We start from the raw sequence: 25,464 nt of genomic DNA on the forward strand, positions 1-25,464 counted from the left end.
CTTCTCCTTCCTCCCCATTCCCAATATTATTACCTTCTGTTCTCTAGGGTGGTTTCGGCCATCTTGTCGGGTTGTTCTTCTTTACCACTTGCTAGTGAGGCAGGAAGATACAGGAAGACAAGATGGCCTTCACCACCCAAGAGAAGACCCCTTCACGGTGAGTATCCAATGGGTCGTTCTGCCTGAATTTTTATTTTGCTGATGACTTCAGAATAGCTGTTCAGTGGTGTGCCCTATAGCCGCCGCCGCCTCCTCCTCCGCTGCCGCCACCTCCTCCTCCTCCTCCGCCGCCGCCGCCGCCGCCTCCTCCTCCTCCTCCTCCTCCTCCTCCTCCTCCTCCTCCTCCTCCTCCTCCTTCTTCTTCTTCTTCAGAACGTAAGAAAAAGCCTGCTGGATCAGACCAGAGTCCATCTAGTCCAGCACTCTGCGACTTGCAGTGGCCCACCAGGTGCCTTTGGGAGCTCACATGCAGGATGTGAAAGCAATGGCCTTCTGCTGCTGCTGCTGCTCCAGAGCACCTGGTCTTTCTTCTTCCAGTACGCCATTTACATCACTTATCTCATTCTTATAGTAATACCACAGTGTTAATCAGTATCACTCCATGGCTGTGAGAAAGCTGCATCTTCAGTTACCATCAACTAAAAGGGCCATTTGACTACTGTGTACACTGTGCACCACTTCCAAGGCAGGGAGGTAACATTTCTGGACATTTTGAAGCCATGGGAGGGGAAGTTTCTTTTGTACCTTTCTTTTCCAGGAAAGAAAAAAACAGACCTTTTGGGGAAAATTGAAATTTGTGCAGTATCTACTTACCCACCCAACCTAAATGTCTTTGAAAATATAAATGTCCTTGTTTCCTTTTTTAAAAATTGCAAGCATATTCAGTCCTTGATAAAGAATTGTCAGTTGCTGTATCCTGTGTTACCATAACGCGTTTTAATTTTTTGGCGTCTGAGAGGTAAGAAGGAGTAACAGTTCAAGGTAGAAAACAAATTCTGTTTTAGTGACGCAAAATTGAAACACTGTCATGCAGTCACAGCAGGGAGCAGCATATTTGGATGTTGAGTTAAACTATATCATTGAAATGTGTTGTTGAATGCTTTCATGGCCAGAATCACTGTGGGGTGTTGTGGGGATCTGAAGATGCCAGCCACAGATGCAGGCGAAAAGTCAGGAGAAAATGCTACTGGAACATGTCCATACAGGCCGGAAACCCCACAACACCCCACTATATCATTGAAAGCTGTGAATCGCTGAAAACACTGGACTCTTTCTTCATGTATTATAAAGCACAACAGGATTCTCTCTTCCACTACTGTCCGACGAGGCAGCTGGATCAACAGCTGCCAAGCAGCTTAATTGTTATCTTATATCTGTGGCCACAAGGGAAATACTGAAGTTGGTAGGAGAATGGAGAAACATCATTACAAAATAGTGGAGGAAGCTGGAGTGGCGGTGAGGCTGGGGCCATTGGGCTCATGGCCGCTTTAGCTGGCTTGGGAGTGGAAACAGAGCACAGGGCAGTGGGAAAAGATGAGGGAAGGGTGAAGTGTAGGGCCATGATGCTACCTGGCAGCACAGAAGTGAAGTTTGGACTTTCCTCCTGACTCTTAGATTCTCAGATGGATTGCAGTTTCTAAAAACGTAGGCGTGTTGTATTGAATTCTCCTGAAACAGCCATGCATGAGGTTGGCGCCTGTGTGCTGCAGCTGCTCTAGGGCCACCTGGAAGCTAGCAGGTGGTATGATGTGGGTTCTCTGGCAGAGAAGTGGTCAGAGCAATGGAAACAAACAGGAAAGGGGGTGGGGCTCTAAGCGTGTGCATCCTTTGAAGCTAGTGTCGAACCCTGCCCCCCTCCACCACTGGTAACTGATCAGTCTAGTGAACTAAGAAGGCTGGATGGCCATCAGTCAGGAGTGCTTTGATTGTGTGTTCCTGCATGGCAGGGGGTTGGACTTGATGCCCCTTGGGATGTCTTCCAACTCTATGATTCTAAGCCTGCCTCTTTGCAAAGCCAGAGAATCATAAGAAGAGAAGACACGGGGGCGTATCAAAGAGAATTTTTCAGCTTGTAATTGGCATGCTAATCACAATCTCATGTGAAGTCTGATATTGGTCTAAATACCAACACAGAGGAAACAGGCTGGTGTGAGCCATGCAGAGACTGTGATGACATTTAAAGCGCGCACAGCATAATCTTTGTAATGCATGCTAGCAAATGCTGTCTCTTAATTGTTCGAATGACTTTTCAGGCCAGAAACATCTTGAGGAAGCGCACGCAGCACTAGCACATCATTTCTAATTGGAAGAGCTGTCACCTGCTTTGAATTCCATCGCCTTTAGAAAAAAACCCATAACCCCCTCCCAGATGAACCCCATTGGTAAGATGGAGCTGGCAGTTTGGGGGTGGGGGGGACACACACCAACAAGTCACCCATGCCTGGAATAGCTGCGATGAAGCAGTGACTCATTGAGGCGTTTGTATGTTACTAATGTTTTCTTGGAACTGATTTTCAAGCTTCCTGGCTGTCCTGAGTGTCAGATGAAATGTAATTGGAACCTTAGGCTCGAATGAAAGAGAGGTACAAAGTGATTACCATTGTGGTGTGGCAGGGTAGATTGATACTGCTTATCAAGATTGTTAAATGGTTTCACTTGAGGTCTTGGACGGAGGAAAGGCATTTGTGAGAAGTAAGATGCCTCTTTGTGCTTTTTCCCAGCTTCCTAGGAAAGTGCCCACGTGAGATTGACCTATTTTTGAAGAGATAGCCAGCGTTCACCACCACTGTATTAGGATTTGTAGCAAATGTAATCTGTCCTTTTGCAGAAAGAGGCTAATATATCCAAGGGGGGAAAGAGGATCAAACTAAAAGTGACAAGACACACTTGAAGCATCAATATGATTGGAGCAGAAGGGAGAAGGCAGGAGCGCATAACCTTTCCCCAATAAAAATTCTTCTAAGCTGCTTTCACATTTTGTTTCTTTTCACCTATTGAAGAGGAGGAGCATTTTTTTTTGGGGGGGGGGTGATTTTCAATAGTCCTGTTCCACCCACAGCTGCTCAAAACAAGCTCAGAGGCACTCCCTCTCCTCAACTTCAACATAGGGAAAAAAAGAAATGCTTGAAACACCTAAGCTGTTTTTGGCCAGAGATTGAAAGGTAGAGATTTTCTGATATTGCCATTCAGAAAGCAATTCAGTAGAACTTACTTTGAGTTGATTGTTGGTGGGTTTTGCAGGCTGTTTGGCTGTGGTCTGGTAGATCTTGTTCCTAACGTTTCACATGCATCTGTGGCCGGCATCTTCGGAGGTACTGGCTACATAGTGAGGAAAACCCACAAAACCAGTTGAATCCGGCCGTGAAAGCCTTTGACAATATGTTACTTTGAGTCCTTTGCACCAAATGTTTACTTGCAGTTGCTTAAAACAGCCCCTCTGGATAAGGTCTGCTAAGTGTGACTAGAGAAGCTTTACATGCAGTTGTTGTGTTTGGTGGCAGCTGTGTATAAACATACAGCTGGAAGGAATCCCAAGAGCCATATAGTCCAGCCCCCTGCATAATGCAAGAAATTTACAACTACCTCCCCCAGTGACCCCTTCTCTATACTCATAGGAGGGCAGAAAACTTCCAGGATTCTTGAGCAATCTGTATATCTTTTCTAATATCCAGTTCTCTTGAGTGAATTGAACCATGTTGTAGCACCACTAGTTTCCTTATATGACTTTTTGTATTCCCCTGAAAATCACTCCAAGAGACTACAGGGCCTGGGTTAAATGAAACTCACTAAATTAGCTGTTTTTTCCCCTTTAACCTGGGTTTCAAATGCTTTCTGCTTGCCTGTGCGAACTATGGCAAGCAGGAAGAGTTCAATTCCCACCCCCTTCTGTCCACCGAACCACCTCTAGTTCTCTAATAGGTGATTGCCATACTGTGCAGGAAAGTGTGTGTGTGTGGGGGGGGTGGATTCTCAGTTGCGTGGTTCACACAGAAACACTGCATTTCCTGTGTGAACAGTGCTGCCTTATGCTGCTGGGGTCCCAGTGATCTTGGCTGGCTCCTGAAGTGCACAGGCAACTGAAATAGGTTTCATGAATAGGTTCCATGAACTGTGCAGAATTGGCCACACACAAAGAAAAATGTGGTGTAATAACGCTGATGTGCAGAGATTCTGAAGTGTGTAATGCAAAGAATAACTCAAGTTTTGTGGCCATTGTTGTAAAGCTTGGGTTTTTTTTCCCCTTTTCAGGTGTGTGCCCCAGATCTGCTCCTTCCCCCTATTTTTTTGTTTTGGCCATCAGACATATTTGGTTTGGAGGTAAAAGCTCTACCAAATGGACAATATGTCGATCACCAACACGCCAACAAGTAATGATGCTTGTTTGAGCATTGTTCACAGTCTGATGTGCCATCGGCAAGGAGGGGAGAGTGAAACGTTCGCTAAGCGGGCCATCGAGAGCTTAGTGAAAAAGCTGAAGGAGAAGAAAGATGAGTTGGATTCTTTGATCACGGCCATTACGACCAACGGAGCTCATCCTAGCAAATGTGTCACGATTCAGAGAACGTTGGATGGAAGACTTCAGGTCGGTATAACTATCTGTACCAGTCATTACTGCATACGTGCAGAGAATATTTAAGGAGGAGAACGTGGCACTGCCATGTAATTATCCTTCGATTGCCGAGCCTGTGAGTTTGGTTGGGCTCTTGCAGCATCATCTTGCAGGCCATAAAGTATTATGCTGCTTCAGGGGTTCCCAGCCTTTTTGGGGTTGCAGGCACTGTTGGAATTTCTGACACAGAGTGGTGAGCACAGCTATAAAATGGCTGACACAGAATGGATGCTGCAGCTTACCTTCAGTCACTCACTCAGTGCAGATCTTCGTGGTGGCAGCTGCTGCCACAGCAGCGTTGTTTAAAAAAACCCCTCATAGCCAGTCAGAAGCCTTGCTGAAGAAAACCCTCACTTGGCCTTGCCTCGTTTTGAAAAGCACTTGGGGGTCACCAGAAAGGGTATTGGCAGGTGTCATGATGCCTGTGAGCAGCACGTTGGGGACCTCTGCAGCACTTCAACATCATACTCAGACCTGGCAGTGCATCGGCTTGGCATTCGAAAGGTCCCAAGTTCAAACCCTGGCATCTCTAGTTGAAAAAGGGTCAAGCAGTGCGTGATGTGAAGGTCCTTCCCCTGAGAGCTTCTGAGAAGATGGCACTGAACTTGGTGGGCCGCCATTCAATTCCGTATGGGACATCTTCTTGCGTGCTCTTTGCTGTTTTCGGAAGGGCTCTCTCCGTTTCTCTCACTTAACTGTATTATCTTTCCAGGTGGCTGGTCGCAAAGGCTTCCCTCATGTCATTTATGCCCGGCTATGGCGGTGGCCCGATCTCCACAAAAACGAACTCAAGCACGTCAAATATTGCCAGTATGCGTTTGACTTGAAATGCGACAGCGTCTGTGTAAATCCATATCATTACGAACGTGTTGTGTCCCCTGGCATCGGTAAGTATGTTCGTGTCACCATGCGGGGCTGCCATTAAAGGGGGGAGGGGGCTTAACGGGGCATATTTTTTCACTCTCCTCATTGTTTGTGATCTTCGTGATGGGTATTCCCCTCACACCACTGACTGATCGGCTCTTTTCCAAAAGTCCTGAATAGGGACAGTCTCTTTAAAGCTTAATTGGCTTTCCTTGATTTTGAGAGGGAAAAATGAAGCATTTCAGTTTGTGTTTCAGTGACATTGACAGCAGCTTCTCTTTACCTCTTCGTGCTATGTCTGGGAGTTTTCTCTGTAGTGGATAGATCTACAGCAAACACGGGTTGCTCTATATGTGTCACTTAAGTGATTTGGTTTGCTTACTTCCCAAAAAGAAACATCAGTATTAAAGACGACTGACAAAACAACAGTCGGGGCTGTTACAACAACACTGATCTTTTCCTGACTGTGCAGTAGAGGTGTAGTGGAAGGCTTCCAGATTACTTCCCCAGGCATAGGACCCAACCCTCCTGAGAAAAACAGTCAGATGACCCGTCAGCTGCATACACCACATAAGTAAAGAATGTCTCCCTCTTTGGGTGGCGTTTTAAAGAGCATCACAGTCAAGACCCCAGTAGTTTTGCACCGAAGATGGTGGGTTTTCTAGTTTCTTTGACTCTGTCTTTGTCCTGCAGGGAGCAAGAGAAGCTGTTTTGGCAAAGTTTTACACGGCACGTTTTCCCCCCCAGAGCTGATCTTCTGCCAGTGGCTTTGTGTCGTCAGAAATTTGGGGTCAAGCCAGACGTGATGGATTCCTTGTGGTTGCCATGAGGACACCGCTGCTGTTTCAAAGTGATTTTTACCTGCAGCATAGCTCACTTATTCTCCCCCAGCGCCTTTTCAAGTGCTGAAACAGCTATAGGTGGCATGGAGTGGGCAGTTTTGCAGCTGTTTTGGCACTTGATAAGGCATGGGGAGATGAGAAGAGTGTCTCAGACTGCCATGCTCACGGCATTTTAAAATCACTTAAAAATGCCAGTGGTGGCCCTTGGATTCTAAGAACAGAACGTGTAGTGTGTGCTAGAAGACAGTTGCAGATGGAAGTGACTCAACAAAATAAAGGCAAACAGATGGGGACAAGGAGGGAGAAGATGCTCTCTTCTAGCCTGGCCAGAATTTGTCCCTTCCCATGTGCCTTTTTGCCTGGGTAGCAGCGCACCATGCCCAGAAACTCATTCTGACTTCTGCAGTCGCAGGCTCCCTGGGTGTGAGGTGTGCTGGTAATGCTGCTGCAGTTGCCAGGATCCTTATGGGAGAGCTTGCACCTCACCTGTCCAAGACTGAATACTCTAAACATCGTTACACTGAAAGCGGCTAGCAGTGCGAAAGCTGCGTAACTCAAAACACAAAGTCAGCATTTAAACGTTGGCTCTCTGGTTTTATGATATGTTCGGATGCTTTGCAGTATTTTTCAAGTATATATTAGTGCAACATAGGCACATAAATTAATCCTTCATATATAGTCATACAGACATAAATCCACATTTGAAATGAGAGAACACATGTGTTCTTCGAAAGAGAACACATTGTCTGGTTGTCTAGAGATGCTACAGCAGAGCACAGTCCAGGATGATTAAATGAGACATTCTCCCCTTTGGAGCAGCAGTGGTGTAGTGGTTAAGAGCAGGTGCACTCTAATCTGGAGAACTGGGTTTGGTTCCCCGCTCTGCCACTTGAGATGTAGAGGCTTATCTGGGGAACTAGATTAGTCTGTGCCCTCCAACACATGCCACCTGGATGACCTTGGGCTAGTTTACAGTTCTTCAGAGCTCTTTCAGCCCCACCCACCTCACAGGGTTTTTGTTGTTGGAGGTGGGAGAGCGAAAGGAGATTGTAAGTCCCTTTGAGCCTTCTTACAGGAGAAAAAGGGGGATATAAATCCAAACTCTTCTTCTTTGAGGGTTGGGACGGAAGCTGTTCTCTCTTCAAAGGAGATTTGTAAGAGCTGAATATCTGCCCTGAGCCTTGAAGTTCTGATGAGATCAGGCATTTATCTGGATGCTGACTACCTCTGACTATATATGAAGGAATGTTTGATGTACTGGTGTTGTACTAATACATACTTCCATAATACTGCAAACCATTTGAACATAAGACCAGAGAATCTACATTTAAATATTGACTTTATGTTTTGAGTTACACAGCTTTTGCACTTCTATCTGCTTTCAGTGTAATTACATTTTGTGTATACAGTCTTGGAACACGGACCACCGGTGATTACTGTTACGGTGGCCTCAGCTGTCCAAACTGACAGCCTCTCCTCCTCTGCTTTGCTTTCCTGTGGACAGGAAATTTTCTTTTCTGTTTGTCTCCAGCCCCTCCCCTCCCCAGCTCTCAATGTTGCTGCTGCTGGTTTAGCTCTTGGCACATTCCTAGGCTAGGTGTGGGTGTGGCCCAGGTTTGCCTACCAGGAAACACCCCTGCCTGTCTTAATAGCAGACTGCCTCAGTTGAGACTCATTGAGACTTACAAGGCTATCTCTGGGAGTAATGGGTGGACCAGCAGCCCTGGGACCATCCTGCGGGATGGCAACTGAGTGTGAATTCTAAGAGGTGTCTCTTGGAAGGGGCAGGAAAGTTGGTCTCTTGTTTGGCCTGAAGGAATCCTGTGCTAATTTGTTTCTTCATTGATGGATGTGAAGGATATTTATCCTTGAATAGCACCCCGGGGTGGCACGGGGAGTTTGCAGGAGGCTGTTCTCCATTTTAGTGTAAAAATGTACTGAATAGGGATTTAATGGTACAATTTAATTGTGCTTTACAGATGCGTGAATTGGAGCTGTGGTTACTTATCCTCTATCTTTTGGTTTATAGATTTTGAATGACTTATTTTAAAACTGGGCTAATTACTTTTTTCTCTTTTCTTCTTTAAAGATCTTTCAGGACTGACCCTGCAGAGTTCTGGTAAGCTGCATGATATGGTTTGTCCCAATTTGTCTCTTAAGGCTCCTGAAACTTCAGTTTAAAGCAAGGGTACTCCCACTGTGGATCGTGGAGAGCTGCATTTGCAGCTCCCATCAACCAGAAGAGAACCATGACTTCTGTATACGATACGATACAATACAATGCAATGCAATACAATAGCCTTCATTAGGCATGAATTAAAAGTTATTTATGATCAAACCAGAAGCCTTTAGTAAGAGGTGGCAGTAAATTGACAAAAGTAAAATAAATTATCAGAAGATAATGAAAATGAAATCTTCTATAAAATATTATATATTAAAAATGGATAAAAGCATAGTTTACAACATTAAAAGTATAAATGTGTGTTAAAAGGCCCGTGGTTATATCTCTTTTGAGGAATGTGCAAATACCTGTAAAAGAAACTTTGCAACTTCTTTGAGAATTTCAGCATCACTGCTTTTGAGAAAGATAACCACAGATGCATTAAAAATAAGCAGCCATTTCTGGTATAAGACTGGGCACGATATATGGAGATACCTGCCTTCAGCTTGTGGGGCGGGTCTCATTCTTGTTTGAGTTGGCCCCACTATTTCTGCTGATGGGTAGTGCTGCTGTTTATTGCACCACCGACTCCAGAAGTGTCCCAGTTTTCCTTCAGTGGAAATTTTTTCTGATTTTTTTTAACCAACAAAAGTTACATGAAAGGAAGAAAGATTAGCAGAATTAAAAAAAGTAAACAAACATAACATTAATAATAAATAGGAAGTAAAAGAAATCTAGAAAGGGGGACAGGGAGGCTGCTAGTGAAAGCTCATAGCTCACACAGACTTGCTGATCCTAGATTTTCTCAGAACTAGTGGTCTATTTCAAACCCTTTACCTGTTGCATTTGAGGTCCTCAGTACCTGAGGAGGCAAGAGCTGACGGAAAAACTTTCTCCACAAACCAGTGAATTGTTTCAGCAAGAACCAGGGGGCACACATTGAAAATGCTGGGGGGAACAATTAGGACTAATAAAAGGAAACATTTTTTCACACAACATGTGATTGGTGTTTGGAATATGCTGCCACAGGAGGTGGTGATGGTCACTAACCTGGATAGCTTTAAAAAGGGCTTGGGCAGATTGATGGAGGAGAAGTTGATCTATGGCTACCAATCTTGATCCTCCTTGATCTGAGATTGCAAATGCCTTAGCAGACCAGGTGCTCGGGAGCAGCAGCAGCAGCAGCAGGCCCCTGCTTTCACATCCTGCATGTGAGCTCCCAAAGGCACCTGGTGGCCCCCTGCGAGTAGCAGAGTGCTGGACTAGATGGCTCATTCTTATGTTCTTAAGAATGGTCAGTTGAAAAACCCTGATGTTCCAGGTGGGCCAGAGGCATGTATTTTGGAGGGCCACTGTAATACTTAATCACGGGCTCCAACATAACAGGCCTGAATTTGTGCGGCAGTGAAATTGTACTGTTGGATTTTGGAAATGACTTGTCGAAATGAGCAGGTTAACCTGCCTATAAAGCATCTCTGGCTGTTAGTTCTGCCTCCTTCACAAGATCTCGGTCGGCAGCTCGCTTCAGTGCAGAATGCTTTTCCAATTAGAGGGGATTCCTATGACTCACTTATCCTGAGCTGATCTCGTTGCAAATTAAAACTGTGGCTTCTTCTTCTGTCCCTCGTGGAGTAGAAAGGTTAATTCCCCTTGACAAGTTCCCTTTCAGTAGGGCGGCTGAGAGCGGATTCCCTCCTGTAATCTTCTCGTCCCTCTAACTGGCAACTTTTTATTCCTTCACAGCCCCCTCCAGCATGTTGGTAAAAGATGAATATGTTCATGAGTTTGAAGGGCAGTCATCGCTATCAGCTGCTGAAGGCCATTCGGTTCAGACGATCCAGCACCCGCCGGGAAACCGGGCATCCACGGACACGTACAGCACCCCGGCCATGTTGGCTCCTTCTGAGCCCAGCACTCCCAGCGCCTCCAGTTTCCCCAACATTCCCGTCGCTTCCACAAGTAAGAATCATAGAGATGTACATTCCACAAGTAAGAATCATAGAGATGTACGAGACCACTAGGGCCCCCAAGTCCAACCCCCTGCCATACAGGAACACACAGTCAAAGCACTTCTGCCATCCAGCCTCTCTTTAAAAACCTCCAAAGAAGGAGACTCCACCGCACTCCGAGGTAGTACAACAAAAGGGCTGTTGAACAGCCCTTGCTGCCAGGAAGCTTTTCCTGATGTTTAGGTGGAACCTCTTTCCCTTCACCTTGAACCCATTACTCCTGGTCCTAGCCTCTGGAGCAGCAGAAAACAAGCTTGCTCCCTCACCACATGACATCCCTTCAAATATCCAAACATGGCTATCATGTTACCTCTTAAGCTTCTCTTCACCAAACTAATCATATCCGATGTATTGTCGAAGGCTTTCATGGCCGGAATCACTGGGGTGCTGTGTGGTTTCCGGGCTGTGTTGCCGTGTTCTAGCAGCATTCTCTCCTGATGTTTCGCCTGCATCTGTGGCTGGCATCTTCAGAGGATCTGGAAGTAGGAAAGCAAGTGGAGTATATAGACCTGTTGGAGTGTCCAGAGTGGGGGAAAGAACCATTGTCTGTTAACAAGTAAAGGGTGCAATTAGCAAGCTAGATTTACATGTGTTGAGTGGGATTCACCCATTAGCATGTGAGTAACAATGAAGATAGCAAGGTCAATAGATGAGAACATCTGAATAGAAATAGCCTGGCCTTTGTTCCCTTTGATTGTTTACTGTCTATAGTCATAAACGTATCCAGCTCCCTAAGTCTCTCCTCAAAGGGCATGGACTCCAGACCTTTACCATTTTGTTGCTTTCCTTTGGACCTGTTCCAGCTTGCCAGTTTCCTTCTTGAGTTGTGGTGCCCAGAACTGTACGCTATATTCCGAGAGAACTGTCTGAAATAAGCACAACTGTTGTTTCAGTTCCCTGGCACACCAACAAAACACATTTAGTTTTTGTTTCATGTTCACAGCGTTATTGACTATAGACACGATACCCAAAGTGGTTTGGCGGCATATAACTAGGAGGGTTTCATTATTTTATTGCGTTTCATTATTAACTTCACTGCAGCTTAATTAGCGGAGGAAGTTGGCGAGTTCTTTAACTGTGAGGCATCCCCTTGGCTTGAGTAATTACGCTGATGAGGAGGAAGAAGATATGTTTTTGATATCCCGCTTTTCTTCACTGAGAGGAGTCCCAAAGCAGAATCACTTTTCCCTCCCCACAACAGGCTTCTTGTGAGGGAGGCAGGGCTGAGAGAGTTCTGAGAGAACTGCGACTGGTCCAGGGTCAGCCAGCAGGCTGCATGCGGAGGAGCAGGGAATGGAACCCGATTTAGAGTCCCCCACTCCTGGGGAGGAGCGGGAAATCAAATCCTGACCGCAAGGATGTTGTAGGTCTGGAGGCAGAAGTTGGATTACCCCTGTGCAGCAAAGTCCGTTTTTGCCTGCAAGTTCAGTGAAATGCCTAAATAACCACCTTCTCCCCTGTTGTTCTCCCTGTCATTTTTGATTCTCTTCCTAAGTCCTGCTTTCTGTGCCCCTGGCTCCAGGGGATGAGGCAGGTGGAGTCCAGAGATCAGGCTTTTACAGCGATGGTGACTGCTGTAGTGTCACTAGACAGTATGCTAAAAAGTCTATCCTTACCCAGACTTTTAATTGCAGTATTATCCCATTTTTAGTAGTTGTTTTTATGGACCACCACTCGCCCGCAGCTGTTTTATGCCTTCTGCTTTATGTTCTTCGCCAGCTTGCTTTATGCTGCTTTTAGGCTGACCATGTGGTGATTTTTTTCCCTTGTTCCATTTTCTTGTTATGCTGTTTTTACTTTGTTAACTGCCCTTCATCAGGCCTTGGGAGAGAAGTGGCCTAATTTTTTCCCCAAATAACTTCTGGCACTCAGGATCGTGTGTTTTCCACAAAGCTGCAGATTTGCTTGTGCCAGTGTGAAGTCCAGCGTGAGTGGTGCATGCAGTTTGCCACCCAGAGAATTTCTGCTTCCATTTCCCAGCCAGTTTTGACCCTCATGATGGTACAGAGGATATTGGAAGCAGGAGTGCATAGTTATCTGCAGAAAGAGGGCTGGCGCTTCAGTGGTTCGGTGATTGCGAGGAGGGCTTAATTCTTTGCAGCGATCTCGAGCTCCCTCATTGGATTATTACCCCTGCATGCAAGTTGGCCAAGGCTGTTCACTGAATAGCACCTTCGACAGACTTGAATAAAGGAGAAGTAAAGCTAAGATTTTTCAGGCTATCCTGGTAGGCTACCCAAGGCAAGAAAACAAGTCTTTGCCATCTCTCAGAAAAATGATGCCAGGCAAAACATTATCCTTGGTCCACAAAATCAAAAGACGAGTCAGCAAACAAGATCTGCTCTGGTCGAAGATTCCAAAATAAGCAGCCCAGAAAGAAAATAGATCGTTCTCCTGCGACAGGGTTGTGGTGTGAGGCTACCTAAAAGTAAGGGTTGGCACAGTGAACAATTTACTGAGCCTGTGAAGAAACAAACTTTGTAGAGCGGTGGACTGTGACTTCCTTTGCCCCAGTTTGCCCCCTCTCCTGTAGAAGGGTTGCTTCTGAGCGTGCAAAAGAAGGCCCGGGGTGTACGTTTTCTAACCATTGAGCAGCCATGTTAGTGATGAAGCTTGTTGATGCCACCACATTTTCCTCCACTAATTAGGATTTGCAGTGAAGGAGCCTTATACTAGGTCAGACTGTCGGTCCGTCTAGCTCAGTGTTGCTTCCGAGCGGCTCTGGTTCTCCAAGTTTCTGGCAGATAAAGGTCTTGCCCAACTTATTTGTTGCAAGGGCCAAAATATGACATACTCGTGACTTAGGCTGGGGCTGGAGGGTGGAGGTGGTGACTACCTCGGTCGGCTCCAGAACAGTGTGTGCAGATGCGCTTGTGTGTGCCCCCGTGCGCCTAGACTGGGGAGCCTGAAGCAGGTTGGAATGGCTGCCTTGATTGGGTTTATCAGGTCTGCAAGCCAGCTGAGGCAACCTCCCCCTTCGCTCCCAATCTGGCCAGTTCGACACCTCCACTGTGGAGTTTTCTGCGTGCTCTGGAGCTTTCTGCAGGAGCCAGAGCTGCTCTGAAATTATAGCCGTCCTCTTCCAGAATCCCTCCCAGACACTTCCTTACCACCCCTCGCCCCCCAGCAATGGAACTCTTCTTCAAGCAGTTTTAAAATAATTGAGAAATGTCTGCACTTGCCAGGTCAGCCCCCCAGTATGCTGCCAGGTGGCCACAGTGATGGACTCCTACAAATTGCGGCTGGACCTCAGCCAGGAACGCAACAGAACGGCTTCGCAGCTCAACCGGCCACTTACCACCACAGTAAGCGAACTTGCCTGTTCCTACCTAGGATCAGTGTTTTGCTTTCATGCTCTTTCTGCACAGGGGTAAGTGAAATGGGGGACATACCCATGAAACAAATTGTTCAGACCTCCCTCCTGGCTTTTCCCTCCCAGATAGTACCACAACCTGGACGGGGAGTCGAACCGCAGCCTATGCCCCCACCATACCTCATCATCAGAACGGACATCTTCAGCATCACCCGCCCATGCCCCACCCTGGACATTACTGTAAGCATATCTGCACTGCTGATTGGATGGACGCTTCTGTTCTCTGATAGTATGGCTGTGGAAGAGCCAGAGTGGTGTAGCTGGTTGAGTTTTGGAGATAGAGTAAGGAAATTGCCGCTTTGGGTACCGGGCAAAAAATTCCTTTGGGGGCCTTGGGGTAGTTGCTCTCAGCCTGACCTACACAAAGGTGGGTGGAACAGCCTCATGGATGCCGCTCTGAGCTTCTTGGGAGAAGGAGGGTAGGTTGGGTTATAAGTGTAAAGGGGGGGGGGATGGAGTTTGGATTTGGATTTATAGCCTGCTTTACTCAACCCATAAACAGACTCAAGCTCTCCTTTATTAATCTTATATACTCTATAATCAGCAAAGTACAAAATTAAGTGACTATAAAAATGTACCTCTTGAGACAGACTTACCCATTAAGGGTAAGTGCAGATTTATACAATAATTTTCATTTTATTGTGTGTTTTTTGGTAACTGATTTATATTCAATAGAGTCAGTTCATTTAAAAAAGAGTCTCAAGCAGCTTACAAACTCCTTCTCTTCCTGTCCCCACAACAGGTACCTTGTGAGGTGGGGGGTGGGTGGGGGAACTGAGAGAGTTCTGAGAGAACTGTGACTGGCCCAAGGTCACCCAGCAGGCTTCATGTGAAGGAGTGGAGAAACAGACCTGGTTCTCCGGGTTAGTGTCCACTTCTCTTAACCACCATACCATGTTGGTGTGAGCAAAGCCCTGCCTGCGTCTTTGTTCTTCTTATGGTGCTGCGGGTCTCCTGTAGCAACAGTGACCTTTGAAGGAGGTTCATTGTTAGAATGTTATCCTGGAAGCCCCTTCTGCCTGGGAACACGGGTTTACTCCCAATACCTCAGTGCTCAGTTTATCTTTAAAGACTGCTCTGTCCGTCACAGTGCCTGTTCATGGAAACTTTTACATTTGAAGGGGCAGATCCTTTCTTCTGAAGACCGCACCTTTTCTCTCGTGCGCAGAACCTTCTGCCTACAGAAGAGAAGTTGGGAGGTCCAGCCGAGGCTTGGATCCCACGGCTTTTCAGCTGAAGGTTCCGAGGGTCGTGGCTGTCTTGTGAATGCCTCCCAGATCCTGGGAAAAGCTTATTCCAGGGAACCCATATACCTGTGTTAGGGGGTCTTGTATTGGGAAGGAGGATAAAACAACCCTTCCCACCTCTTTTGTCAAAGCAGCTCTGCTGAGAGAAGGAAGGCAAGAAGGGAACAGTTCTGGTCTCTTCCTGTATCCCCCTCAGCCCCACAATGCTGGCGGCACATGGGTCTCACAAGCCCAGGAGTGAACTTTCCCAGGTTCCAGAAGGGCTGCTAGGGAGGGAGAGGGGAGCACAAGGAAGCATCCTCAACCAACAGCGCATTCTGCAGTGTTTCTCAGTGGCACTCAGTTTTCAAGAATGCAGTGGTGGCGGATAATAGCATGATCTGTACCTTTTTTCTTCTTTAAGGGCCAGTTCATAATGAACTTGCATTCCAGCCTCCTATATCCAATCACCCGGGTAAGTGCCTGTTACCAAACCAGTTGTGCTTACCTGCATTAACAGTGCGTTGAATGCTGCTTGTTCATGCTTCAGAGTCTCTTAACTCAAATGCCAAGAAAATTGGGGGGAGGGGAAGGAAAGATGAAGCTGAACAGCCTTACTGTTTCCAGGGGCACGCGATGGGCAGACTCAGCCGAAGCCGGAGTTGCTCCGATCTCACAAGCAGTCCCCTGCTCTCTCTCCCGCTGCCGCTTGTCTTTAGCGCTGGTGATCTTACAACTCTCTTCGCTGGTTAATTCTCTCTCTCCCGCATTCTCCCTTCTCTACGTGCTCAGCCCCGGAATACTGGTGTTCGATCGCCTACTTCGAGATGGATGTGCAAGTCGGCGAGACGTTCAAAGTCCCTTCGAGCTGCCCAATTGTTACTGTCGATGGATACGTGGACCCTTCAGGAGGGGACCGCTTTTGCCTCGGCCAGCTCTCCAACGTGCACAGAACGGAAGCCATTGAAAGGGCAAGGTAGGCGTGGGCTCTGGGAAGGGAAGCCTCCCCCAGCTTTTTGGCCACATGTGGTTTTAACAGCTGGGAAGGATGGTAGCTTCTGGCTGTAGCGGGTTTGCTGAGCTGTGTGTCCGTAGCCTGGTGCACTCCGCACTCGGCGCGGAAAACCCACAACAGCCAGTTGATTCTGTCCGTGAAAGTCTTCGACAATGCCTACGGTTAATTTTTCTTTTCTACAATTTATATCTGCAGCAGCCTTCCTGGCTTGGCTGGCATGCTCACCTGAGTTGTGTTATAGCAGTGATGGCAAACCTTTGGCACTCCAGATGTTATGGACTACAATTCCCATCAGCCCCTGCTAGCATGGCCAATTGCCCGTGCTGGCAGGGGCTGATGGGAATTGTAGTCCATAACATCTGGAGGGCCAAAGGTTCGCCACCACGGTGTTATAGCCATTAGTAACCCAAGAATTTAGCTTCTGGTGGGTGTGTTTATAGCTCTGTATTTAAACACATAAGTGCCTTTCCATTAAAAATGCTGGAAGCACTGTGGTGGTGCAAAGGGCCCATGAGTGGCAGCTGATTTATAAGTAGTCTGTAGGGCACAACTGTTGAACTGATTTGTTACAACATGGCATAAATGTGACTTGGTCAGGCTAGGCCTGGGGCTGCTTTGGCTGGCCCCAGAACGGCAGTAGGGAGGGGGTGGCTGGACTGGCAAGCCCACAGTGGGGTGAGGTGGCTGCCTTGAGAGGGCTTCTTGGGTCCTCTATTGCCACTGACAGACTAACACAGCTACCCATTGTGATCTGTCTCTGGAAGAGAAGGTGTTCTGTAAGGTAGCGTGTACCTGGAGTATCTGCTAAAAGGTGCTGATAGTTATGAGCAGGAGTTATGTTACCGGGACCTGTTTCATTCAGCCATTGCTGTCAGGGTGACTGTAGCCATCGTGCAATAACGTACCTGGGGCGTGAAACCGCTGCCATGGAGTTCACTGAGTTTTATCCTGGTCGTGCACAACCAGATGGCTTGTGGGCCAGGGATTTCCCAGAGTCTACCTGTCAAAGACCGTAATGTTCTCCGGGGGTGTAGGGGATTGGAACTGCTGCCATGGGTTTCACAGAGTTTTATCCCCCAAATAATTCCTATTTGATTGGCGAGGCAGTTTCTAAGCAATTAAATGTCGGTAGCTGCTGATCTCATGAAGTGTTGCTGTGTGGGGATAAAAGCTTTTATTGCCGTGGAAGTGCTGCGTAGAGGCTGAAAGTCAGTGAGTCAGAGTGCCTCAGCACCACAGAATAAAAGCAAAAGTTTGTTTTTACAGTTAGTCTCTGAACACTTGATATTGTGGAGTGGAAGAGTTGGATTTTTATCCCTTCTTTCTCCTGTAAGGAGACTCAAAGGGGCTTACAAACTCCTTTCCCTTCCCCCCTCACAACAAACACCCTGTGAGGTAGGTGGGGCTGAGAGAGCTCCAAAGAACTGTGACTAGTCCAAGGTCACCCAGCTGGTATGTGTTGGAGTGCACAAGCTAATCTAGTTCACCAGATAAGCCTCCACAGCTCAAGTGGCAGAGTGAGGAATCAAACCCAGTTTCCTGATAAGAGTTCACCTGCTCTTAACCACTACCTCACGCTGGAAGCGGAGAAAGGACTTTAGGGACTGTGCATTGGAGCTTGATTCCCTGTTAACAAAGGAATACAAATTAGACAGGACTGAATGAATACCAAGTAACTCCCCCCCCCCTTCCAGTTGAATCTAAAGCTCTGAAGCATTTGGATGCTGAAGTAGATAGTTTCTCATTGTTTGTTTCATCGGTGAAACTAGTCCTCATGATACCTGGGCAGTGACTTTGGATCAAAATAAGTGTAGTAACATCTGCTTCAAAACTTAAAGTAAACATTTTCACATTTTTTTAATTCACAGCTGATTCATATTTATTTAATTTGTTGATAACCCCACCTTTCTCCCTAATGGGGGCCCAAATTGACTTATTTCATTCTCCTCTCCTCTGTTTTATCTTCACAACATCCTGCAAGGTGGGTTAGGCTGAGACTGGCCCATGGTCACCCAGCAAGGTTCCACATAACGACCGGGGATTTATTTATTTATTTATTAGATTTGTTAAACCACCCACCTCCGAAGGGCTCTGGGCGGTGTACAGTAGCCCGAGGACCACATTGCATCCAACAGGCCAAGAACAACATGACAACAATAAATTAAGTTAAATTAAAACAATGTACAAAATCCATAAAAAACCATAACAACATAGACCATAGCAGCATTAGACAAAATGACAATAGTGCAAAAGCAAGAAGCATAAAGCCTAGCGCCCGATCCCAAAGCCGGGAGGGGACGTTATTTGATGTTATATCGGGCGTGCTAATGATGGAACAGCACGCCGTATAGGGGCATCCTGGAGGTGGAACCTATGGCCGGCCTCACCAAAGGCCTGGTGGAACAAAACCGTTTTGCAGGCCCTGCGGAACTCTCCAAGATCCCGCAGGGCCTGCACCTCAGATGGAAGAGTGTTCCACCAGGCAGGGGCCAGGGTTCTAAAAACCCTGGCCTGGGTAGAGGCCAGCTGCACCATGGAGGGGCCAGGGACCACCAGTAGATTGGCCTCTGCTGATTGCAGAGGCCTACTCGGGACATATGGGGTGAGACGGTCACGAAGGTGTGAGGGACCCAAGCCGCGAAGGGCCTTAAAGGTTAGCACCAACACCTTGAAGGTGGCCTGGAATTCAACTGGGAGCCAGTGCAGACAGCGCAGCACGGGGGTGATATGCTCTCTGAATGAACCACCCACCAGTAGTTGTGCCGCTGCATTCTGGACCAGTTTCAGTTTCCGGATCATCCGCAAGGGAAGGCCCGCGTAGCTTGGTCTTCAAGCTGCTAGTCCAACACCACACCGGCTTCACATGCACATTCATCACTTGATAAAAGGAGCAGCAGTGGCGTAGGAGGTTAAGAGCTCGTGTATCTAATCTGGAGGAACCGGGTTTGATTCCCTGCTCTGCCGCCTGAGCTGTGGAGACTTATCTGGGGAATTCAGATTAGCCTGTACACTCCCACACATGCCAGCTGGGTGACCTTGGGCTAGTCACAGCTTCTCGGAGCTCTCTCAGCCCCACCTACCTCACAGGGTGTGTGTTGTGAGGGGGGAAGGGCAAGGAGATTGTAAGCCCCTTTGAGTCTCCTACAGGAGAGAAAGGGGGGATATAAATCCAAACTCCTCTTCTTCTTCTTGATAAGACTTCTGTATTTGAGCATCATGGGTCTGACACTACAGATTAGTTGCTTTTCCAAGGAGCGATTTCACACTCCTAGTAGTGCTGTGTCCAGTGAAGGAGTCACTGGTGCTAGGAAGTGTTTGGCTAAGTTCAGGAACGCTGTCAGTTGCCTCACCCTTATTTACTCTGATCGAGATGTCTGCCAGCAACGCCCTATTTAGATGACCTGAAGATATGAGAATTCTTGCGTGTTATAGTGGTGCTGGAAAGCGCTGTCAAGCTACAGCCTTCTCACAGTTTCTTTAAGTTTAATGCTGCATCTAGCCAAATGCCTACACAAAGGAATTTCATAACTGTCATAAAATCCACCTCAGTCCTAAAACGTCCGATACAAACCAAGGATTAAATAGGAGAATGACTGGCACGCCTTCTGAACGTTCCTTCAATTCATCCGTGATCACGTCATGCACGCTTTTGTGAGGATTTGTTTTTGTCCATCTAGAGTACATTGCGGCGCTCTGTCTCTTGCAGGTTGCATATAGGTAAAGGTGTGCAACTGGAATGCAAAGGTGAAGGGGACGTCTGGGTTCGGTGCCTCAGCGACCACGCGGTCTTTGTCCAGAGTTACTACTTGGATCGAGAAGCGGGACGTGCCCCGGGAGATGCGGTTCACAAAATTTATCCGAGCGCATACATAAAGGTAGGTGGCAGCTCTGCAGAGCATCGTGCACTGAAGATCAGCTGGGGGTTAAAGCACACATGGCAGACGTACAGGTGACACAGTGAACTTGCATCAATGGTGTGGCTCATAAGAACATAAGAACATAAGAACTAGCCTGCTGGATCAGACCAGAGTCCATCTAGTCCAGCATTCTGCTACTCGCAGTGGCCCACCAGGTGCCTTTGGGAGCTCACATGCAGGAGGTGAAAGCAATGGCCTTCTGCTGCTGCTGCTGCTCCTGAGCACCTGGTCTGCTAAGGCATTTGCAATCTGAGATCAAGGAGGATCAAGATTGGTAGCCATAGATTGACTTCTCCTCCATAAATCTGTCCAAGCCCTTTTTAAAGTTATCCAGGTTAGTGGCCATCACCACCTCCTGTGGCAGCATATTCCAAACACCAATCACACGTTGCGTGAAGAAGTGTTTCCTTTTATTAGTCCTAATTCTTCCCCCCAGCATTTTCAATGAATGCCCCCTGGTTCTAGTATTGTGAGAAAGAGAGAAAAATTTCTCTCTGTCAACATTTTCTACCCCATGCATAATTTTATAGACTTCAATCATATCCCCCCTCAGACGTGTCCTCTCCAAACTAAAGAGTCCCAAACGCTGCAGCCTCTCCTCATAAGGAAGGTGCTCCAATCCTTCAATCATCCTCGTTGCCCTTCTCTGCACTTTTTCTATCTCTTCGATATCCTTTTTGAAATGTGGCGACCAGAACTGAACACAGTACTCCAAGTGCGGTCGCACCACTGCTTTATATAAGGGCATGACAATCCTTGCAGTTTTATTATCAACTCCTTTCCTAATTATCCCCAGCATAGAGTTTGCCTTTTTCACAGCTGCCATGCATTGAGTTGACATTCCCATGGAACTATCAACTAAGACGCCCAAATCCCTTTCCTGGTCTGTGACTGATAGCACTGACCCCTGTAGCGTGTATGTGAAGTTTGGATTTTTTGCCCCTATGTGCATCACTTTACATTTAGCTACATTGAACTGCATTTGCCATTTCTTAGCCCACTCACCTAATTTATCAAGGTCCACTTGGAGCTCTTTGCAATCCTTTGTGGTTCTTACCACCTCTACATAATTTGGTATCATCTGCAAACTTAGCCACCACACTACCCACCCCTACTTCCAGGTCATTTATGAATAAGTTAAAGAGCACTGGTCCCAAAACGGATCCTTGGGGGACCCCACTCCCTACATCTCTCCATTGTGAGAACTTCCCATTTATACCCACCCTTTGTTTCCTGTTCCTCAACCAGTTTTTAATCCATAGGAGGACTTCCCCTCTTATTCCTTCATTGCTGAGTTTTCTCAACAGTCTCTGTTAAGAGACTGTTTCATATTTTCAAAACAGTCCTGCTTTTTCAGAGATCGGCACAAACACTTGAATTTGTTCCCCAAAATTTCGCTTTCAGAGCTGCCTGCCCTTTCATAAACTCATATTATCTGCTGTTGTCTGTAGCAGCCTTTGCCTTTCAGTATTACAATCAATAGAATCATAGAGTTGGAGGAGACCCCAAGGGCCATCAGGTCCAACCCCCTGCCATGCAGGAACACACAGTCAAAGCACTCCCGACATATGCGCATCCAGCCTCTGGTTAAAAACATCCAAAGGAGACTCCCCCACTCTCCGAGGCAGTGAACAGCCCTTACTGTGAGGAAGTTTTTCCTAATATTTAGGTGGAATCTCTTTTCCTGCACCTTGAATCCATTACTCTGTGTCCTAGTCTCTGAGGCAGCTAGGATCATGTTGAATTATTTTCAGATGATGTCCAGCTATTAAGATCTGAAACTGGTAATTTTTGTTACAGTCAAAACTTGGTTGATGATTCCAGGATATGTATGTGAGAGCCCCCCCCCCCCCCCAAATTGCTTACTCTTCTACTTCCCATATCAGTTCTCCAAGCTGAGTTTTTTGGACCCCATATCAGGTAGGGACATATGATTCCATTCCTTCTGAGTGCATCCAGATGGGGTCATGGGGCACATTTTTGGGCGCTCAGAACCTTTGGCTATAAGACCTGTAAGAGTGTGTGTGTGTATATACAAGGACTTGCCCAAATCTGGCTCATTAAAAACATTCCTATTGCTTGAATTAGTGCAGCGGTTCTCAACCTTCCTAATTCCGCGACCCTTTAATACAGTTCCTCATGTTGTGGTGACCCCCAACCCTAACATTTATCTATTGTACAGATGGAGAACACTGATGCAGAGAGTCTTAGGCGACCCCTGTGAAAGGGTCGTTCGACCCCCCAAAACAGTCCCGACCCCCAGGTTGAGAACCACTGAATTAGTGGATTCAAGATGGATTGATCAGAGTCAATCTGTTAACTGCTGCCTTTAGCTTTTCCTAGCATTATTGTCTTTTCCAGTGGCCTTGTATAAATCAAACCAGGTTGGTTTTCCCACTCCACATGGCAGCGGAGTCTCATCTGGAGAACTGGGTCTGTTTCCCTATTCTACATTAAGTCTGCAGAGTGACCATGGGCTAATCACAGTTCTCTCCAAACTCTCTCAGCCCTACCTTCTTTACAGGGTGTCTGTTGTGGGGAGAGGAAGAGAAGGAGATTGTAAGCCACTTGGAGACTTCTTAGGGTTGAGAAGGGTGCTGCTGCTTTTGAAGAATCCCAGAAGATCCAAGGCTGCTGTGGGCCAATGGAGCCTAGTAAAGAGGCTACAGGCAATATCCAACATCTAGATCAAATCAAGCCTGAACTTACCCTAGTTGCTAAAATGCCTAAACTGAGGCTTTTCATGAGAAGACGAGTCCCTGGAAAAGACAATAATGCTAAGAAAAACAGCAGAAAAAAGTATGAGATGAACTGACTCAATCAGTGTTTTTGTTTGTTTTTGTTTGTTCGATCCTGTTTGGCTTCTCAGTCCTGTAATAACAACCTCTCTCTCTCTGTGTCTTCGAAGGTCTTTGATTTACGCCAGTGTCATCGCCAGATGCAGCAGCAGGCAGCCACAGCGCAGGCCGCCGCAGCGGCTCAGGCTGCTGCAGTGGCAGGAAACATCCCTGGGCCGGGGTCTGTAGGGGGAATCGCTCCCGCGATCAGTAAGTAGTGCCTAGAATCAGTCGTCTGCCTTTCTCCGCTGTATCGTTGTTGTTTTTTAAACCTCCTGGGAGGGGAAAAATGAAATTCAGTGAGACACGCCGTGTTACTTTGTGGCAAGGGTAGGCTGGCCCAAGGGCTGCCTTCCTGTGCAAAAGCTGGCAGGTGGGTGTCGGGTGTGGGAAGAGTTGACGGTTGTCACTGGGCCAGACAGGTTTGGAGCTTGCCAAGTCCCAGCATCTCAGGACTCAGCTGGCAGCGGTGCTGGACCTGGAGTTGCTGATGACAGTACGCCCTGCCTTTTTCCTCCCCTTGTGCTTGTGACCTCAGCATGGCTGCCAGGGCCTCGGTAAGCCGGCCGCAGGTTCCCCCTTCAGGATGCCCCTGTACGGTGTGCTGTTCCATCATTAGCACGCCCAATATAACATCAAATAACATCCCCTCCCGGCTTTGGGATCGGGCGCCAGGCTTTATGATTCTTTCTTTTGCACTGTTGTCATTTTGTCTAATGCTGCTATGGTCTATGTTGTTATGGTTTTTTATGGATTTTGTACATTGTTTTAATTTAACTTAATGTATTGTTGTCATGTTGTTCTTGGCCTGTTGGATGCAATGTGGTCCTCAGGCTACTGTACACCGCCCAGAGCCCTTTGGGGATGGGCGGTTTAACAAATTTAATCAATCAATCAATCAATCAATCAGTTGGAGAACTGGGCCATCGTGGTGTCATGTTTAGAGCAGGGGTTTCCAACCTTTTTCTGCGGGCGCCTGTAGAATTCTGACACAGCAGTGTGGGCGCAGCCACAAAATGGCTGCTGGAGGAGGCGGAGCCAGCCCCTAAACAATAGCCGTAGCTTTACTGCAATCACAGAGTGAAGATTATTGGGAGCTGCTGCCAAAGCAACATTTGTGCACAGCCAATTCAGCCTCCAGTAGCCATTCAGAAGCTTTACTGGGCAGAAGCCCTACCTGGCCCCTCCCACTTCTTAAAAACATTTGGAGGGACCCAGGAAAGGGGTGGGTGGGTACCGTGAAACCCACAAGCTCCATGCTGGGGACTCCTCGTTTACAGTATTGCACTGGGATCTAGGAGTTCCACTCTGCCAGGGAAGCTCCCTGAGTGATCTTGGGCCAGCTGCAGGTGCCCAGCCCAACATACTTCCCAGGGTTATTGTGAGCATAAAAAGGAAGAAAGGGGGTGGGATGTAAGCCGCTTTGAGTCCCATTGGGGAAGAAAAGTGGAGCATAGAAGTAAATAAGTAAGAACGATCGACTGCACTGCTGACAGCATACATGCCAGGACTTGCCTACCCATGGTTTATTGACATCGCGGCAAACCATGGTTTCAACTTCCATACGTATAGGCCAGTGATGGTGAACCTTTTCGAGACTGAGTGCCCAAACTGCAACCCAAAACCCACTTATTTATCTCAAAGTGCCAACATGGCAGTTTAACCTGAATACCGAGGTTTTAGTTTAGAAAAAACGGTTGGCAGCGAGGCGTTCGTTAGGAGTAAGCTTGGTGGTAGTCGGTGGCTTTGCTTCGAAGCAACTGTGCAATGCTTTGAATGGGTGAATCATGACCCTAGGAGGGTTTACTCAGAAACAAGCCCCATTGCCAGCAACCAAGCTTACTCCCAGGTAAAGGATTGCGCTTTAGTTCTTCCCATGAAAATCAGTGGGGTTTAACAGCACTTAACAGGGTTACCTACACGTTGTGCCCAGCGGCCCAGGCCAGCCTGGAGAAATGTTATTGTGTGTTATTAGTAAGGGGCGACTTTTCTGCCCCCCCCACATGGCGAAACTCCTGTAGTGCACGTGTGCACACAGAGAGGGCTCTGAGTGCCACCTCTGGCACCCGTGCCATAGGTTCGCCACCACTAGTATAGGCAAACCAGGGTGTTAGGCATGATTGTGTACTTTCACTTTCCGGCTGATCATTAGTCTTTGGAAATCGATCCATGCCCATAGCTCTGGTTGTTTGGGGGATCACGCCAGACCTCGGTTAGAAAACTCACTTCAAGCCATACCTCTTGATTCCTGTTTTCCTGGCCTCTTGCAAGCCAGGGCACACAGTTCTGACCCCTCCGAAGCGTTTTTGCCAAGTGAGCTGTTACGTATCGATGTCGTTGTTTTGTCTGCAAGAGTGGTCTCCCTTCAACAAGGCGTGCCCTTACTGTGAAGTTTGGCATGTGGAGAACCCCCCGCTTGCCAGCATTTCGGGGGTGCGGCAGTTCTTCAAGCACACTCCAAATGTTTTGAAGTAGGAAGCCGGCTGCGGCAGATCAAACAAAGCGGCTGTCTCTCCTGCTGTTTTGACACTATTACGTTTTCTAGCTGGAAGTTGCTTTGAAGAAAAATATTTGCCCAGCGGAACAGGATTGATAAGCATTGCTGGAGCCT

At 47.3% G+C, this 25,464-nt stretch overlaps 1 protein-coding gene across 1 annotated transcript in view; it reads left to right on the forward strand.

Annotated features, from left to right (window-relative positions):
• Window positions 1–25,464, forward strand: part of SMAD4 (SMAD family member 4) — a 40,242-nt gene that overhangs the window by 12,569 nt on the left and 2,209 nt on the right. The window contains exons 2-11 of the mRNA XM_048503347.1: window positions 4,249–4,582; window positions 5,322–5,496; window positions 8,405–8,434; window positions 10,220–10,435; window positions 13,671–13,790; window positions 13,925–14,038; window positions 15,509–15,559; window positions 15,877–16,060; window positions 19,806–19,974; window positions 22,925–23,063. Coding sequence (XP_048359304.1) covers window positions 4,334–4,582; window positions 5,322–5,496; window positions 8,405–8,434; window positions 10,220–10,435; window positions 13,671–13,790; window positions 13,925–14,038; window positions 15,509–15,559; window positions 15,877–16,060; window positions 19,806–19,974; window positions 22,925–23,063 — 1,447 coding nt within the window. The 5' untranslated portion in view covers window positions 4,249–4,333. The remainder of the gene's footprint in view (window positions 1–4,248; window positions 4,583–5,321; window positions 5,497–8,404; window positions 8,435–10,219; window positions 10,436–13,670; window positions 13,791–13,924; window positions 14,039–15,508; window positions 15,560–15,876; window positions 16,061–19,805; window positions 19,975–22,924; window positions 23,064–25,464) is intronic.

This window comes from Sphaerodactylus townsendi, linkage group LG07 (assembly GCF_021028975.2).
Source record: "Sphaerodactylus townsendi isolate TG3544 linkage group LG07, MPM_Stown_v2.3, whole genome shotgun sequence".
NCBI lineage: Eukaryota > Metazoa > Chordata > Lepidosauria > Squamata > Sphaerodactylidae > Sphaerodactylus > Sphaerodactylus townsendi.